The following is a 17,937-nucleotide window of genomic DNA, read 5'->3' on the forward strand; positions in this document are numbered from 1 at the left end:
AATGTGTTGGCTTAAAAGGTTCTCCAGAGCCACTGAGGTGATCAGTTTTGATTAAACTTGTCCCAACATAAGGGATGGTTCAAGATTGTAATACGACATAACAAATGGAACCTTAGTAATGGAAACAGTAATATTTGTTCGTGCCAAAGTAATATAAATACTTGTACAGATGCTACTCAACCAGGGAATGTGTAATACAATGAAATGATTTACTCAGCCAGGTGCATATAATATGAATGTAGCCCTGTGTGTTAAACATATGCATTCATTGCTACTCAGTAGTACTTGACAACACAGGAATACTGTATGTGACAAAAAGTGTATGTTTATCATGTCCCATTTCACATTTGGTTTAACTTCTTTGTTGTGCATATTTGTATTCTTTGCAGAAATTATTGAGGCCTAAGTTAGTTGTTGAAAACAGCAGAAACAGTGAAAGTAATATTCCAAAAATGTATGTGTTGTTGATAAAAATATAAAAGTGTACAGTCTAAAAGCGGTAAGAATCGTGAACAGAGAAACAAAGTAATTGTTATGGCAGACGATCATGATTGAATATTTGCTCGTCTCCTCAATGAACAGCCTACAGTAAATGCAAGTGCCTTCATGAAGTCTGGCACAATTATGTCTGAAGTAAGTAAACACGCATGGTCCACAGATGCAATAAGTTTGCCCTCGAAAGATTATTTTGTGTTTTGCAGTGGGTCAAATGATGCAAACAAACAAGTAACATGTAAAGCAAAACTGGAACTAAAAAAGTGCTTAGGATAGCTGAGACACACAAATGTCTTCATGTTGAATATCCTACGCCGATACAACTTACCACCGTGGTCATGGGTAAACAAAGACATTACTGCCACCAATGAACAAATGTCAGTGTTATGTAAACATTTCAAAAATGTAAAAATCCTCAATTTTAGCAACATGGACCACAGATTCCACACATCACATGTATTAGACCTTAATACCCTGCGGAAAAAACTGCGCATAAAAAACATAAATAATAATATCAACAACAAGAATCAAATACACAAAAGTGAAATCATCTTAAACAGGAACACTCTCAGCACAGCAGAGACAACACCAGCATCTCCACTATCAGCGTCACCAGCAGAAAAAACAGCTTGTCTAACACACACATGGAAGGAACCTCAGTATTTCTTACGTGATACACACAATGGAGGCATAGCTTAAGTGATCTGATGAATTTCACCTGGCGCAGCCAGACGACAATAGTCAAGAATTTTGTGTGTCCAGCTAGTCACACAGTAATGCAAAAATAGTGGTTTTCTTGCATATTAATATACAGTCACTAAAAAATAAACTCACAGAAATGGAATGGTGGCTGGAGAAATTAAGTTGCGATGTTCTGCTAGCAAATGAACACTGGTCAAATTATAGTGAACTTGAAGTAAGTGTACTTTATCAGTAACAATTAGCAACTTGTTGCTGTAGAACAAATTTGAAGCATGGTGGTGTTTCAATCTTTATCAAAGAAACAAGCAGTTTAGAATACAAAGTGGTAGATGTGAGTTCTCTATGTATAGAAGCAGTTTTTGAAGTCTCAGCAATGATGATGCCAAGTCATGAACTAATAGCTATATCAGTGTACCACTCTCCTAGTGATAACACAGAATTATTCATAAAAAATCTTGAAAAAATGATGAAAATGCTCTTAAAATACAAACACTGCAAAATTTTGGTATTTGGTGATATTAATGTAGTTATTAGGTATAAAGCCAAACATGTGAAGCACCTATTAGACATATTAAGACTTCTGCTGCCTAAATGACAAACCCACCGGGCTCAGTGCTTGCCTAGATAATATAATATGCAACTTTCAGCCAAATAAAACTGAATTTGGTACTGTAAACCTTGGATATCCTGCAGGGCTTTGGCTTAGGCACCCTCTAAACAACAAAACAGACAGTTCTTCAACTGAACTAGGAAGAGTAATCAGGCCAGTCAATGCACATAAATTGAATCAGTTAAAAACCAATCTTAATCACATAAACTGGAATACAGTACTTACTAATGGTATGTCTGTCAATGATTTAACACAGAATTTTTTAGAATTATTAGTAGAAAACCTTAACTCATGTTGTCCAAATATCACAGGAAACTCCCAAAGCAGAAACAGAGTAATAAACTGCAAGAACTGAGAAACTGATACACGCCACACCTGCGCAAACTTAGGGAAGAAATGATGGCTTACTACGACAGATTGCAACAGGATCAAGCTGAGAAGGAAGGTTACACAACACCGAGAAGGGGATATTGAAGAGAAATTAGAGCAGCCAAGAGGAAAGCCAATGACAGTTACATGCTCAATTTGATACATAAGTGTAAAACAGCATGGAAAGTTATCAAAACAGAGATAAGCTCTGAAAATATATGCAACAACATTCCAATCCATCCAGACACCTTAAATGTACACTTTACCAGTTCTGGCTCAAATAAAAATCTCACTGAGGATGCAAATAAAGCTGCAGTATTGCTTCCAACTCTAGATAATAAGCAGTACAACAATTTCTGCTGGACTTGTGTATTCTACAGACAGGTTAGCGAAGCAATTGTCAAACTTCGCAAGTCAAAAGCAAAATACTTCTATGGACTTTCAAATCACCTGATAGAAAATATAAAGAGAGAAATTGTACTGCCACTAACCAAAATCATCAGCCAAATGCTACACGAAGGAATCTTGCCAGATTGCCTAAAAATTACTATTGTAACATCTGTCCATAAGAAAGGTGATAAAGCATCTCCTCATAACTGTCATCCCATTTCACTCACACCAATCATATAAAAAATTATAAACTATTGTATGCACAAACAGATGAACCGGCACTTTAAGAAAAATAATCTATTAGCTCCTCACAATATGGTTTCGGATGTCATCTCTCCACTGTTAAAGCAGTTGAGATTATTATCACAAAAATATATTATTCTTTTGAGACTGAAAAAAAACAACCTGTGCAACTCTTATAGATTTGAGGAAGCTTTAGACACTGTCTCCCATATTATACGTATAAAAGAACTCCAATACTACAGAGTGGGAGAGGATGTTCTTCACCTTATTGAGTCGTACCTAAGCAACAGAAAGCAGATGGTAACTAAAAAACAACCAAAGGTCAGGCTTATTACCTGTTACAAAAGGTGTTCCACAGGGCTCAGTACTGGGTCCATCCCTATTCATTGTCTATATAAATGACTTACCCTCATTTTTGCCTTTTCAGGCATTACTGTACGCAGATGATACAACTCAGATCACACAGTTTGACAGTTCAGAGTAGCTGCGACATAATATAAATGTAGCAATGGACTGATGCACTAACTGGTTCCTGGCAAACTATTTGCAACTAAACTGAAGATATTGTTTTCAATTTAAGTGTCTCCAATGAACATAAAAAAATAGACAACCTATTAGGTTTCCACATAGATCAGAAACTCAGCTGGGCGAGTCATACAGAAAAATTATACTCAAAACTTTCTCAAGTTTTTTATCTGCTCTACAAACTAAGGAATAATGTAAGAAAATGGTACTAATATATGCATATTTTGCATTTTTCTATTCCCACATTACCTATGGAACTCTTCTATGGGGCAATTGTCCCAGCTAAAAAACTGTATTCAAGTGCCAAAAGGCGGTAATCAGATGTATAGCAGTACTGACTCCAAGAGAATCCATTAAAGATCACTTCAAAGAGCTCAATATTATGACAGTCCCAAGCCTCTATATATACACTATGTGATCAAAAGTATTCGGACACGTGGCTGAAAATGACTTACAAGTTCGTGGTGCCCTCCATCGGTAATGTTGGAATTCAATATGGTGCTGGCCCACCCTTAGCCTTGATGACAGCTTCCGCTCTCGCAGGAATACATTCAATCAGATATTGGAAGGTTTGTTGGGGAATGGCAGCCCATTCTTCATGGAGTGCTGCTCTGAGGAGAGGTATTGATGTCAGTCAGTGAGGCCTGACATGAAGTTGGCGTTCCAAAACATCCCAAAGGTATTCTGTAGGATTCAGGTTGGGCCTGTGTGCAGGCCAGTCCATTACAGGGATGTTATTGTTGTGTAACCACTTTGCCACAGGGCGTGCATTATGAACAGGTGCTTGATCATGTTGAAAGATGCAATCACCATCCCCAAATTGCTCTTCAACAGTGGGAAGCAAGAAGGTGCTTAAGACATCAATGAGGGCCTGGGGGCTGTGATAGTGCCACACAAAACAACAAGGTGTGCAAGCTCACTCCACGAAAAACACGACCACACCATAATACCACTTCCTCTGAATTTTACTGTTGGCACTACACACACTGGTAGATGACGTGCACCGGACATTCACCATACCCACACCCTGCCATCGGATTGCCACATTGTGTACTGTGATTCGTAAATCCACACAACATTTTTCCACTGTTCAATCGTCCAATGTTTATGCTTGTTACACCAAGTGAGGCATCGTTTGGCAATTACTGGCGTGATGTGTGTCTTATGAGCAGCCATTCGACCATGAAATCCAAGCTTTCTCACCTCCCGCCTAACAGTCATAGTTTTTGCAGTGGATCCTGATGCAGTTTGGAATTCCTGTGTGATGGTCTGGATAGATGTCTGCCTATTACACATTATGACCCTCTTCAACTGTCGGCGGTTTCTGTCAGTCAACAGATGAGGTCAGCCTGTACACTTTTGTGCTGTGTGTGTCCCTTCACGTTTCCACTTCACTGTCACGTCTATAACGTTGGATTTAGGGATGTTTAGGAGTGTGAAAATCTCACGTACAGAGTATGACACAAGTGACACCCAATCACCTGATCATATTTGAAGTCTGTGAGTTCCGCGGAGCGCCCCATTCTGCTCTCTCACAGTGTCTAACAACTACAGTGGTCGCTGATATGGGGTACCTGGCAGTAGATGGCAGCGCAATGCACCTAATATGAAAAACGTATATGTTTTTGGGGATGACCAGATATTTTTGATCACATAGTGTATCTCAGTGTTAAAGAGAATTTAAATAATGTTAAGCTTAGGATGTCTGTACATGATCCCAACTCAAGAACTGGACAATCAATTGGTCTGCCCAACAATAGTCTACCTAAGGTCCATAACAGCCACAAATATCTAGGCCCCAGATTTTTCAATAGACTGCCAAAAGCTGCCCATTCTGCTCTCTATAATAAATTTATAATGTTCTAGCAGAGTGGTTCGAGAAGGAAGCATACTACTCCATAAAGGAGTATGAGAGATCACATTTAAGTTACATGAAGTTCTGAATACTCATACTAAGTTGCAATAAATTTCAAATTCAAGCTTTCGCAACAAACTGTTGCCTCATCAGGAAAGAGGGAAGGAGAGGGAAAGACGAAAGGATGTGGGTTTTAAGGGAGAGGGTAAGGAGTCATTCCAATCCCGGGAGCGGAAAGACTTACCTTAGGGGGAAAGAAGGGGTATACACTCGCACACACATACATATCCATCCGCACATACATAGACACAAGCAGACATTTGTAAAGGCAAAGAGTTTGGGCAGAGGTGTCAGTCGAGACGGAAGTACAGAGGCAAAGATGTTGTTGAAAGATGTATGAGCGACGCCAAATTGAAATTACCGGAGATTGAGGCCTGGCGGGTAACGAGAAGAGAGGATATACTGAAGGGCAAGTTCCCATCTCCGGAGTTCTGACAGCTTGGTGTTAGTGGGAAGTATCCAGATAACCCGGACGGTGTAACACTGTGCCAAAATGTGCTGGCCGTGCACCAAGGTATGTTTAGCCACAGGGTGATCCTCATTACCAACAAACACTGTCTGCCTGTGTCCATTCATGCAAATGGACAGTTTGTTGCTGGTCATTCCCACATAGAAAGCTTCACAGTGTAGGCAGGTCAGTTGGTAAATCACGTGGGTGCTTTCACACGTGGCTCTGCCTTTGATCATGTACATCTTCCGGGTTACAGGACTGGCGTAGGTGGTGGTGGGAGGGTGCGAGTGTATACCCGTCCTTTTTTTCCCCCTAAGGTAAGCCTTTCCGCTCCCGGGATTGGAATGACTCCTTACCCTCTCCCTTAAAACCCACATCCTTTCGTCTTTCCCTCTCCTTCCCTCTTTTCTGACGAAGCAACCGTTGGTTATGAAAGCTAGAATTTTGTGTGTATGTTTGTGTGTCTATCGACCTGCCAGCGATTTTGTTTGGTAAGTCTCGTCATCTTTGTTTTTTTTTTTTTTTTCACATTATTTGTAACAATGTGTCACATAGGTAAATATATTTTTGTATGTACTTTATGTATCTTAGCTGTATATGTAAATAATTACACCAACAATGTGTAAAATGTTTGAAGGGCAATAAATTCAAATAAAAGTAATTTCACTCTATACTTGACCAAATCAGACTGCCGACTACCACAGAAAGGAAGAACCCACCTTGAAATAATTAAATTCTAGAGTCCTAAGTGAATATTCTATTTATTCAGCTTTTGTGTGAGTCCACATGGCAGGAACACTTTGCATAATCCTTCCTCAAACTATTATTATGTAATGAAGCAATCAGTAAGCTTCTCACAAATAAGTTGGCATTAGAGGCAGCTATCAAACCTTTTTTAAAAATTGATGTATGGTGCTCTTCTTTTGCATTCAGTTTTCAAAGGATGTAATCTTGTGGTGGAAATAATATTCATCAGGATCACAAAGGCTGATATTATGTTAATATCATATAAGTTTTACATCAGAATGTGTCAATGAAAGGAACTGAATGTTGTGAGGTATTGGCTTTTGTGGTCAAAAGACATTTCAGTACAATTCTTCTGGACATGTGATGGCGTTGCATGATAAAATTACTGATGTTTTGGCTGTTATTACAGGCAGCCTTCATCAGGGTGACTCAGTCAAGTTGATGACTGTCTGTGACTGAGTCTGTCTGCTACAGCAGTTGTAACACTGGTAGTGTTATCACATATGGTGTGTTCACACATTCAGATGAATTTTATTCAAATGAAATAGTGTGAGCTCAAATGAGACATACCATTTTTGACGTTCCGTCAGAGATATTTTGTAGGTATTATATATCTGGTGATATGGTGAAGAGGAAGTGCTAGGGAGGCATGAAAACTAATTGTAACTCTGATAGACGTGAGAAATTTACTTGATTGCTTATCTATACAGCACAGTCTATGAACCAGTTGTCTGCTGTTGATCTCCTGTGAAAGACACCCTCCTTTGATGGTGTGTCTTGATCTTTTCTTCTGTATTCTTTTTTTTGCTAGGTTGACATTGATTGCTATTTTGGTTGTCTTTTCTTTTTCTTTTTTTAAATTAAGGTCCATTTCTGTCTTGTGCTTCAAATTTTATATAGGTTAACTATTCAACTCAAAGGACCAATTGCAAAATGCCTTTATCCTTTGTTGCAGGGAGTTTCCATTGCAGTTCAGATTTAGGTATCATTGATGGAAAAGTTCATCAAGATTCAATAGGACTTATTGTTAATGACTGTGCTGCAGCCTAGAAGCAACTTATAATAATGCTCTGCATCATTGCTTAGGATTGTACTAACAGTACTACCATTGGTCAGTGGTTAAATGGAAGAAAGTTTTATGGAGTGATGAATATCTACTGTGAAGCTGGTGACACAGTCATGGCTGTTATTCCTTCTTTGAGCTTGCATCTTAGTTTTGGTTCATAATAAAATGTTTACAGATGTTTATGAAGGCATTTTAGTGAATATAATGCTTCTCATACTATACAACAACTTGAAGTCATATCTGTCTTCTATTAACACACTAATGCCCCTGAGTGCAAATCAAGAACCGTTACATCCTGACTGGGGAAAAAAAAAAAAAAAAAAAAAACACCAACCAGGATAGATATCCTTTGTTTTTGGAACAAATGAGAGTGCATGTAGTATACGAGAGTGTGTGGTTCTGTCTCCTCACCATGTGTTATCTCCTTTTTATTGGCTCAAGGTGCATTACCCCAAAAATAAAATGTTCTAGATTTTTTGATATTTTTTGAAAATCACGCTATGTGTTTTACTTCCTTAGAGATTTTTTTTAGAAGATACATTGTTGAAGAAAGGCAAATCTACATTTACAAGATTTGTAGAGATGGAGAAGGCTGGGCATTGTCAACTGGAATACATGCTTTGAAATTCTGAAGGTAGCAAGGATAAAATACAGGAATAAAAGGTTAGCAGAAACCAGACTGCAGTTATAAGTGTCACAGGACATGAAAGGGAAGTAGTAGTTTAGAAAGGAGTGAGAGAGGGTTGTAGCCTATACCTGACGTTATTCAGTACATACATTGAGCTGGCAGTAAAGACAAACAAGGAGAAATTTGGAAGGACAAGTAACATTCAAAGACAAGAAATAAAAACTGTGAGGTTTACCAGTGACACTGTAATTCTCTCAGAGACGGAAAGGGTTTTGGAAAAACAATTAAGCAGAATAGATGGTATCTTGAAAAGAAGCTAGAATTTGAATAACAACAAAAGCAAAAGAAGGGTGGTGAAGTGCAGTCAAATTAAAGCATACAATACTGAGAGAATTAAAGTAGGAAATGAGTCACTAAAGCTAGTGGATGAATTTTGCTATTTGGGCAGCAGAATAACTGATGATGGCTGAAGTAAGGAAGATATAAAATGCAGGTTGGCTATTGCAAGAAATGTATGTCTGAAAAAGAGGAATTTGTTAACATCTACGAGGGCAGTTCAATAAGTAATGCAACACATTTTTTTTCTCGGCCAATTTTGGTTGAAAAAACCGGAAATTTCCTGTGGAATATTTTCAAACATTCCTGCTTCGTCTCGTATAGTTTCATTGACTTCCGACAGGTGGCAGCGCTGTACGGAGCTGTTAAAATGGCGTCTGTAACGGATGTGCGTTGCAAACAACGGGCAGTGATCGAGTTTCTTTTGGCGGAAAACCAGGGCATCTCAGATATTCATAGGCGCTTGCAGAATGTCTACGGTGATCTGGCAGTGGACAAAAGCGTGGTGAGTCGTTGGGCAAAGCGTGTGTCATCATCGCCGCAAGGTCAAGCAAGACTGTCTGATCTCCCGCGTGCGGGCCGGCCGTGCACAGCTGTGACTCCTGCAATGGCGGAGCGTGCGAACACACTCGTTCGAGATGATCAACGGATCACCATCAAACAACTCAGTGCTCAACTTGACATCTCTGTTGGTAATGCTGTCACAATTGTTCACCAATTGGGATATTCAAAGGTTTGTTCCCGCTGGGTCCCTCGTTGTCTAACCGAACACCATAAAGAGCAAAGGAGAACCATCTGTGCGGAATTGCTTGCTCGTCATGTGGCTGAGGGTGACAATTTCTTGTCAAAGATTGTTGTAGGTGATGAAACATGGGTTCATCACTTCGAACCTGAAATAAAACGGCAATCAATGGAGTGGCGCCACACCCCCTCCCCTACCAAGAAAAAGTTTAAAGCCATACCCTCAGCCGGTAAAGTCATGGTTACAGTCTTCTGGGACGCTGAAGGGGTTATTCTGTTCGATGTCCTTCCCCATGGTCAAACGATCAACTCTGAAGTGTATTGTGCTACTCTTCAGAAATTGAAGAAACGACTTCAGCGTGTTCGTAGGCACAAAAATCTGAACGAACTTCTCCTTCTTCATGACAACGCAAGACCTCACACAAGTCTTCGCACCTGAGAGGAGCTCACAAAACTTCAGTGGACTGTTCTTCCTCATGCACCCTACAGCCCCGATCTCGCACTGTCGGATTTCCATATGTTTGGCCCAATGAATGACGCAATCCGTGGGAGGCACTACGCGGATGATGAAGAAGGTATTGATGCAGTACAACGTTGGCTCCGACATCAACCAGTGGAATGGTACCGTGCAGGCATACAGGCCCTCATTTCAAGGTGGCGTAAGGCCGTAGCATTGAATGGAGATTACGTTGAAAAATAGTGTTGTGTAGCTAAAAGATTGGGGAATAACCTGGTGTATTTCAATGCTGAATAAAACAACCCCTGTTTCAGAAAAAAAATGTGTTGCATTACTTATTGAACTGCCCTCATAATATAAATTTAGTGCTAGGAAGTCTTTTCTGAAAATACTTTGTGTAGAATGTAATGTTCTATGGAAGTGAAATGTGGACAATAAACAATTGAGACAAGAAGAGAATAGAAATCTTGAAATTTGGTGTTACAGCAAAATGCTTCATTATTAGATGAGTGGATCCAATAATTAATGTGGAGGTACTGAACTGAAATGGGGAAAAGAAATTTATAGCACAACTTGACTAAAAAAAAGGGATTGTTTAACACAACAGTTCCTGAGGCAGCAAGGAATTGTCTGTTTGGTAATGGAGGGAAAATTGTAGAGGAAGGCCAACATATGAATACAAACAGGTTCAAGTTGATGTAGGTTGCAATAGTTATGCAGAGATGAAGAGCCTTGCACAAAGTAGATTAGCGTGGAGAGCTGGATGAAACCAGTCTTTCAACTAAAGATCACGACGACTACTTATTGATATGAAAGGAATAATTTTTGTTGACATCTTGCCCACTTAATTGAATGACAAAATCACTTCAGTAACATTACTTAATAAAAATTAATGTGCAGTTTAATGTCCCATCAACAAGGAGGTCATTAGAAATGGATCACAAGCACAGACTGGGGGAGGAAATTGGCTGTGTCCACTCAAAGGAAAATTTCTGGCATTTGCCTTAAGCGATTTGAGAGACCACAGAAATCTGTGATTCCAGACAATATTTGTCCTCTTCCTCTTACTTCAACTTTTGGCACACACTCACACTGTCAGTCAGATTCTATTAAATATTTAGTTGAATAAGACACACATGACTCACTTGTATTGAAAAGGGCATCAGTTCGTAATTTGGTTATTTTGAGTTTGTTATTGCTCCACATATTACAGTTGTAACTGCAAAAACTGAAATTAAAGGGTTATGAGTCTGTCAGTTGCTGTACATTCTGTTGGATTCTGAAAAACATTGTTATTTTGTAGTGGCATCAGTGAATGCCTCATGCTCTTTTAAAAGTAAAGAGGCCAGTCGTAACATGTGCTCCTTGAAAATAAAGCTTAGATAGCAGCACTGGTGAAACTGTATGTCATTTAATACTTTCTATGTGCACCCCTAGGTAGCATTACCAGTAGTGTTCAAAAGAAGACAGTACGTTGCAATTGTTGTGTCTATTACACATTGTTGTCTTTGTTATCCACACAGTCAAATGTGCATTGCATTATAGATTTACTGATGATTTGTAGTACGAGTGCCACAAGAACACGCTGAACTTCATTTATTCTTTGACAACTGCTTGGTTCAGAATAAGAATCACACTCTTGGTGGATTTCTGTTGTATCTAGCCAATTCTGGGTAATTCAACAAAATTCAAAATTAATTTATAGTTAGAGGACAAAGTATTTTACCGTGTGATAAGAATTTTGTAATTGTAAAAAGAAAATGAAGGAAGTGGGACTGATTGTTTGCTGTACGTGACATCACAGAGGTGATGTGTACAAGTTAAAAACCAAGCAAATTTCTTGTTAGAGGGATTGCTGCTATGAAATTCTTGACTTCAAGTCATGGTGGCAGCCATACTACCAGAGACCAAAATTTCTAAAGGAATTCAAACTATTAGAAGGCAAGGGAATATGAAATTCTCTGTCAGTCCTCTTTCACATTCTGTTATTGATAACACAAGAAAAAGTACAGCTTTTACATTGATCAATGGACTGATTAGTTTCACTTGTGTGTGAACCTTCAATATGTTCGATTTGCTGCAACAGAAAAGCAGGTGTGTCCATTAGGAAAGATTCAAATTAAGTGTGGGCTTGGGAAAGCTCCATTATCTGCCTGTCTGCTTGACAAACACCTATATTTCTATGAAGAAATTTTGAAATGGTCTGTAAGGAACAAAAGCCAAGACAATGAGTAATTGAACTGTGAAACACTGCTTGTTGTTGTAGAATGATGCAGTAGTATTGTGAAATGTACAACTGTATTAGTTACATTGTATGCAATCAAGACCATGTTAATATGAACAGAAACGTGTTCAGTATCTTTTACGTGCAATTCTTTTTTCATCAGTTCCTGGTATTTAATTACATTTGCAAAATATAGCACTAGAAATTCAATCTTTTGTTTGACAATTAAATTTGCATCATATAACAGTACCAACGAATATGCCCATATTAAGTTGTTACATAAATTAAGCTGTTTTTTTTCCACAAATGTGTGTCATTTGACTTAGGCCCTTATATGACATTATTTACATTGTGATTCCATATATTTTGTGTTTATTCTTGTTTTAGTTTTTGATATCTCATTGAAATTATTTAATTAAATATTTTGTTTGTAGGTAAGAGACCGGGAACTTTATTCTGACACAGATACTGAGGTGAAAAGACAGATTTGGAAAGATAACCAATCTCTTTTTGGAGATGAAGTATCACCTTTGCTAAGCCAATACATAAAGGAAAAGGAAAATATCCTCTTTGATCACTTAAATTTGACTAACTTGTTTTTTACTCCATCACCAAAGGTAGAGTTAAGCTGTGGCTTTGTCTAGAACATTTTTGACAGGCAGCATTGAAATATTGTACTCAGTGTTTTTTGTTTTGTAGGTACGCCGTCAGGGGGAGGTTGTGCAGAAACTAGCCCATATGATTGGTTCAAGTGTAAAACTGTATGATATGGTGCTTCAGTTTCTACGAACACTCTTTCTTCGAACGCGTAATGTTCATTATTGCACTTTGAGAGCAGAGTTACTTATGGCACTCCATGATTTGGAAGTACAAGTAAGTAATTGCAGCTTGGAACAGAGTAATTTTCAGCAGTTTGTTGGGAATGATGACAATTTATTTAAATCAATTTATATTTAAGTATTGAAATCTTTTCTTTTAGAGATCGATTTTTGTCACTGTGTGACCAACTTCTGTGCTAAAAATATGTATGAACCATCAGACATAAGGATCTTAATACAGATGTGGCCCTATTTATAACCACCATAAAAAAATACAGAAACGGAAAAAATATACATATATACAGCTTCTCGTACCCACCAAGTTATTCGAACCTTGCAGGTCCATATTATAACAGCACAACATTTTCTGTTTTTCAACATTTTCTATTTTCAAAAAATTAGGTGTGGGTGTCTCATTTTCAACGGAAGATAGGCTTCATAAATTGTCAATTAATAATATATATAAATTTAATTTTCTACATGAGTCAGGGATTTACAGATTACAGTGTGCTGATTGTAATGCTATTTATGTGATGCACACAGGGAGAGAACTCGAAGTAAGATATCGTGAGCACATTGCTCTGGATAGGAAGGATATTGCCAGTAGATTCAACTTGACAGCACATACAATTGATAGGGGCCATGCTCCTCCCGACTTGACATCACAGTTTAAATTGCTGCATAGGGGAGTAAAAGGCAGATAGCTTGATCTCCTGGAAGAGATGGAGATTTTCTGCAATTTGAAATCTCGTAATTGCATGTTGCTTAATGAGCAGACAGTTACAAAAAGTGTCCATTTTTGGTGGCACTTTGAGACCTGCCTAGCGCACGGCAATAAAACCATCCACAAGGCCAGCAATGAGATGGAAATCAGCCAGTATAACGCTCTTATACAGTGCAACACACTGATTCCGATACAAGTGTAAGCTTGGTGGGCTTTTAGGCAAGTGTCTTCTGCAGCAATTTTTTGCTTGAAGTATATGAGGTCTGTCTAAAAACCAACCTTTGGCCAGAAAAAATATTTCAAATACCTGACGGGGTTGGGGCCCTAATCCCCTTCAAAGTAGGCCCCTTGTGCTTGCACACACTTAGTCCACCAATCGTTCCACTGCTGGAAACACATCTGGAAGTCTTCTTTTGGAATGGTGTTCAGCTCCATCGCCGTGTTCCACGTTACCTCTTTGCTACCCTCTAAATGATATGCTTTCAGTGGCATCTTCAATTCTGGAAACAACCAGAAATCACAAGGAGCCATGTCTGAAGAGTAGGGAGGTTGTTGAACTGCTGTAATTCCATGTTTGGCCAAGAAATTTTGGATCTAGTGGGATGAATGTGCAGGGGCGTTGTCATGGTGCAGTTGCCAGTTTTTTGCTGTCCACATGTCTGGTCTTTTGCACCGAACTGCGTCACGGAGTTGCCGGAGAACATCTTGATAGTACTCCTTTGTCACTGTTTGTCCTTCTGGTCCATATTCGTGATGCACAATTCCACACACATCAAAGAACACAGTCAGTATCACCTTGATTATGCTTCGCACCTGCCGCACTTTCTTCGGCTGTGGAGACTCGGGATGCTTCTGTTGCTATGACTGTCTTTTTGTTTCTGGGTCATACCCGTACATCCATGACTCATCTCCAGTTATCACGGTGTTCAGAAACCCAGGATCAGTGTTGGTGGTGTCCAGAAGGTCCTATGCAACATCAAAACAGAGGTTTTTTTGTTCCAATGACAACAACTTGGGCAGGAATTTCACAGTCACTCAGTGCATGCATGTTCAAATCATTACACAAAATTGCATGTGCAGAATCTTACTCACTCCAACCTCTTGGGCAATCTCCCGCATGGTCAAAAGACAATCTGCCATCGCCAGATTTTGCACCCTCTCAACAACAGCTGCACTCCGTGTAGTTTGGGGCATGCCAGAAAGCTGGTCACTCTTAACTGACATGTGGCCAGTTTTGAATTGGTTGAACCACTCCTTAATTTTTTGTTCCACCCATCACATCTTCTCCAAACATGTGCTGAATCTTACGAATTGTTTCGCTTTGAAAATCACCAAGCTTTTGACAAAATTTGATACAGTATCTTTGCTCAACACGTTCAGTCATCTTGAGAGAACCGGTAATCCGACAAACACATTGTGTAGCACCTCACTCAGCGACCAACAGGCAGTGACTGATGCACTGGAAGGCGGAGACAAAATTCACGCTTGCGCATAAAGATCTGCTCCTTTACTGTGTACAGAGATGCCGCGCTATTGTCTCTATTTTGCGTGGGAAAATCGAAGGTTGGATACTTTGTAGACAGACCTCATAGAACAGGTATCCTAACAGCAACTGGTGGACATTAGGTTTATTTGTGAGCCCTATTTGCAATGTATATTTGGCATATGCCTGTTTATTCGATGAAGTTACCACTGCTGCCACTTGGTCATTATTGAAGCTTAACGTCAGTTGCTCACCTGAAAAATAGCAGTACTGCAGGTCTGGTACATAATCGGTGAGATCATTGTACTTTTGTGAAAGTCTTTTTATTACTTTTTGTAAACGTCTTTTAAGAATTTTATGCTGATAATGTCAATCATTAGGTTGGTCAAGTCTTCGAGTATGATAAGAGAGGGGATAACATCCCATTGTTAAGGGGTTAATGTTGTTACATTTAATCAATGTTTGGAAGTACTATATGTAACTTAAAAAAAGAATCAAATTAACAGCACAGGTCCTAAGTTTCTTAATGATCATGCAATTTCACTGTTTGTTGATATACATACACGAAGACTTCAGGTTGTAGCCTATGGTTTTCTGTGTGTGTGTGTGTGTGTGTGTGTGTGTGTGTGTGTGTGTGTGTGTGTCTGTGTCTGTGTCTGTGTCTGTGTGTGTGTGTGTGTGTGTGTGTGTGTGTGTGTGTGTGTACATACGTACATGCACGTCACACTCTCCAGAAGTGTTTTGCCCAAAAGCTCAGCAGTTTGTAGTTTATCATCACTTCTACATGTATGTCCACTGCTCGATGTCTTGTACTTGTTAAATAGTGATCTATCCCCATAAACATATTACTGAAAACTGCTTTATAATGTTATACATAAAAAATGAAGATGAACAGTGGGGCAAAGCCCAGCCGTATAATAAAATAGCACAATGATGTTAGCACTGACTTTCAAAGAAGCGACATTTGATGGAATGACTTGTTGCACATAAGTACCATAAAGGTTATGGAAATGTATTAGAGAATCTAAGTAGACTTTGCCTTAACAGGTTTCTAGTTCTCTCAACAGTCCAGAACCTACACAAATTTTCTGGATGGCAAAGCTACCCGTACACAGTGTGTATGTTCTACAGAAGGGCAGCACTTTCAGCCACTAGTCATCAATTTAACCATGAAGCCAACTCCCACAGGTAGCTACAAGAAGATGGTGTTACCAGATACACTATAACGATCAAAAATATCCGGGCACCCCCAAAAACATATACGTTTTTCATGTTAGGTGCATTGTGCTGCCACCTACTGCCAGGTACTCCATATCAGCAACCTCATTAGTCATTTTCTTTTTTGTGTGTGCTGTTCGCTACATCTTGAAAGTATTTATTCAAAATATGTTGAAAATTGTGTTGCAACATTTCTATAAAAGACATTTCAGTCTAAAACAAAATAATAGATAGTCACAGCTACAAAGATATTATCTAACTTTGGCTAATATTAAATTTTAGAGAATTTGAAATTTACGACCTGTGATATGCACACACAAAAAAGTATTTGAGTATACATTTATAGTTTATTTCAGAAAGGAAGGTTGTTACAAGAGTGTTTATGAAACAGGATTACTGTGTGGAATGAATTTTACTCCACAGTATAGTATGTGCTGATCTGAAACTTCCTGGCAGATGGAAGCTGTATGTCAGACTGGGACTTTGCTTTTTGCAGCAAATGCTGTGATAAATGAGCTACTCAGTCATGACTCACGACCTGTCCTCACAACTCTACTTCTGCCAGTGCATCTCGTGCCTTCCAAACTCCTCAGATGTACTCCTGCGAAACTTGCAGGACTGGCACTTGTGGAATAAAGGATATTGCTTGTGGCTTAGCCACAACTTGTGGGATTGTTTCCAGAATTAATTTTGATCTGCAACAGAATGTGCACTGATTAGAAACTTCCTGGCAGATTAGAACTATGTGCAAGAGTTGGACTTGAACCTGTGACCTTTGCAATTTGTGAGCAAGTGCTCTGCCAACTGAGCTACTTCAACGTAACTCACAACCCATCCTCAAAGCTCTACTTCTGCCAGTCACTCCATAGAATGTTGCTTCTTTAGAAGCCACTGCTAACATTATTGTGCTGTTTGATTAGATGGCTGGACTTTGCCCCATTATTCGTCTTCATTTTTTATGTATAATAATATAAAGAAGTTTTCAGTAATATCTTTATGGGGCTAGATCACTACTTAACAAGTAGAGAATTAACTTTCATCATTATTAAAACTGCACTAATTTTATGCACTGATACATCTTATTGCTCTCATGTACTATGTCGTACAAGAAATTATGTTTCATAGAATTAAAATAATGTAAAATTGTGATCATATTTATGTATGTTGACTATGGTGCAGTTGATGTATTAAACTATTGTTTACTTGTTTGCTTTCTTTGTGTATTTTAGAAAAATTGTTCATTGACTTATTTGCCTGTCAATTGTACTTTTTCACTCTTCTTGGTAGTCAGTTAATAGTTGTGTCTGATACCATAACATTACCCAACAGGGAAACATCACCATAGTGGGACCCATTGGGGCCATGACTATGAGAAAGGTGACCATGTTCAGTGAGGAAAATATACACCATGTGAACAAAACTATCTGGAAACCTGGCTGAAAATGACTTACAAGTTTGTGACACCCTCCATCGGTAATGCTGGAATTCAGTATGGTGTTGGCCCACCCTTAGCCTTGATGACAGCTTCCACTCTTGCAAGCATACCTTCAATCAAGTGCTGGAAAGTTTCTTGGCGAGTGACGCCCATTCTTCATGGATGCTGCACTAAGGAGAGGTATCGATGTTAGCTGTTGAGGCCTGGTGCGAAGTCAACGTTCCAAAATGTCCAAAAGGTTTTCTATAGGATTCAGGTCAGGACTCTGTGCAGGCCAGTCCATTACAGGGATGTTATTATCGTGTAACCACTCTGCCACAGAACACATTATGAACAGGTGCTCGATCGAGTTGAAAGATG

The 17,937-nt window shown here is 39.0% G+C and overlaps 1 protein-coding gene across 1 annotated transcript in view; it reads left to right on the forward strand.

Annotated features, from left to right (window-relative positions):
- Positions 1 to 17,937, forward strand: part of LOC126469939 (negative elongation factor B) — a 152,022-nt gene that overhangs the window by 35,935 nt on the left and 98,150 nt on the right. The window contains exons 4-5 of the mRNA XM_050097345.1: positions 12,334 to 12,516; positions 12,599 to 12,772. Of these exons, the coding sequence (XP_049953302.1) occupies positions 12,334 to 12,516; positions 12,599 to 12,772 (357 nt within the window). The remainder of the gene's footprint in view (positions 1 to 12,333; positions 12,517 to 12,598; positions 12,773 to 17,937) is intronic.

The sequence above is a fragment of the Schistocerca serialis genome, chromosome 1, assembly GCF_023864345.2.
Source record: "Schistocerca serialis cubense isolate TAMUIC-IGC-003099 chromosome 1, iqSchSeri2.2, whole genome shotgun sequence".
In the NCBI taxonomy this organism is placed as follows: domain Eukaryota; kingdom Metazoa; phylum Arthropoda; class Insecta; order Orthoptera; family Acrididae; genus Schistocerca; species Schistocerca serialis.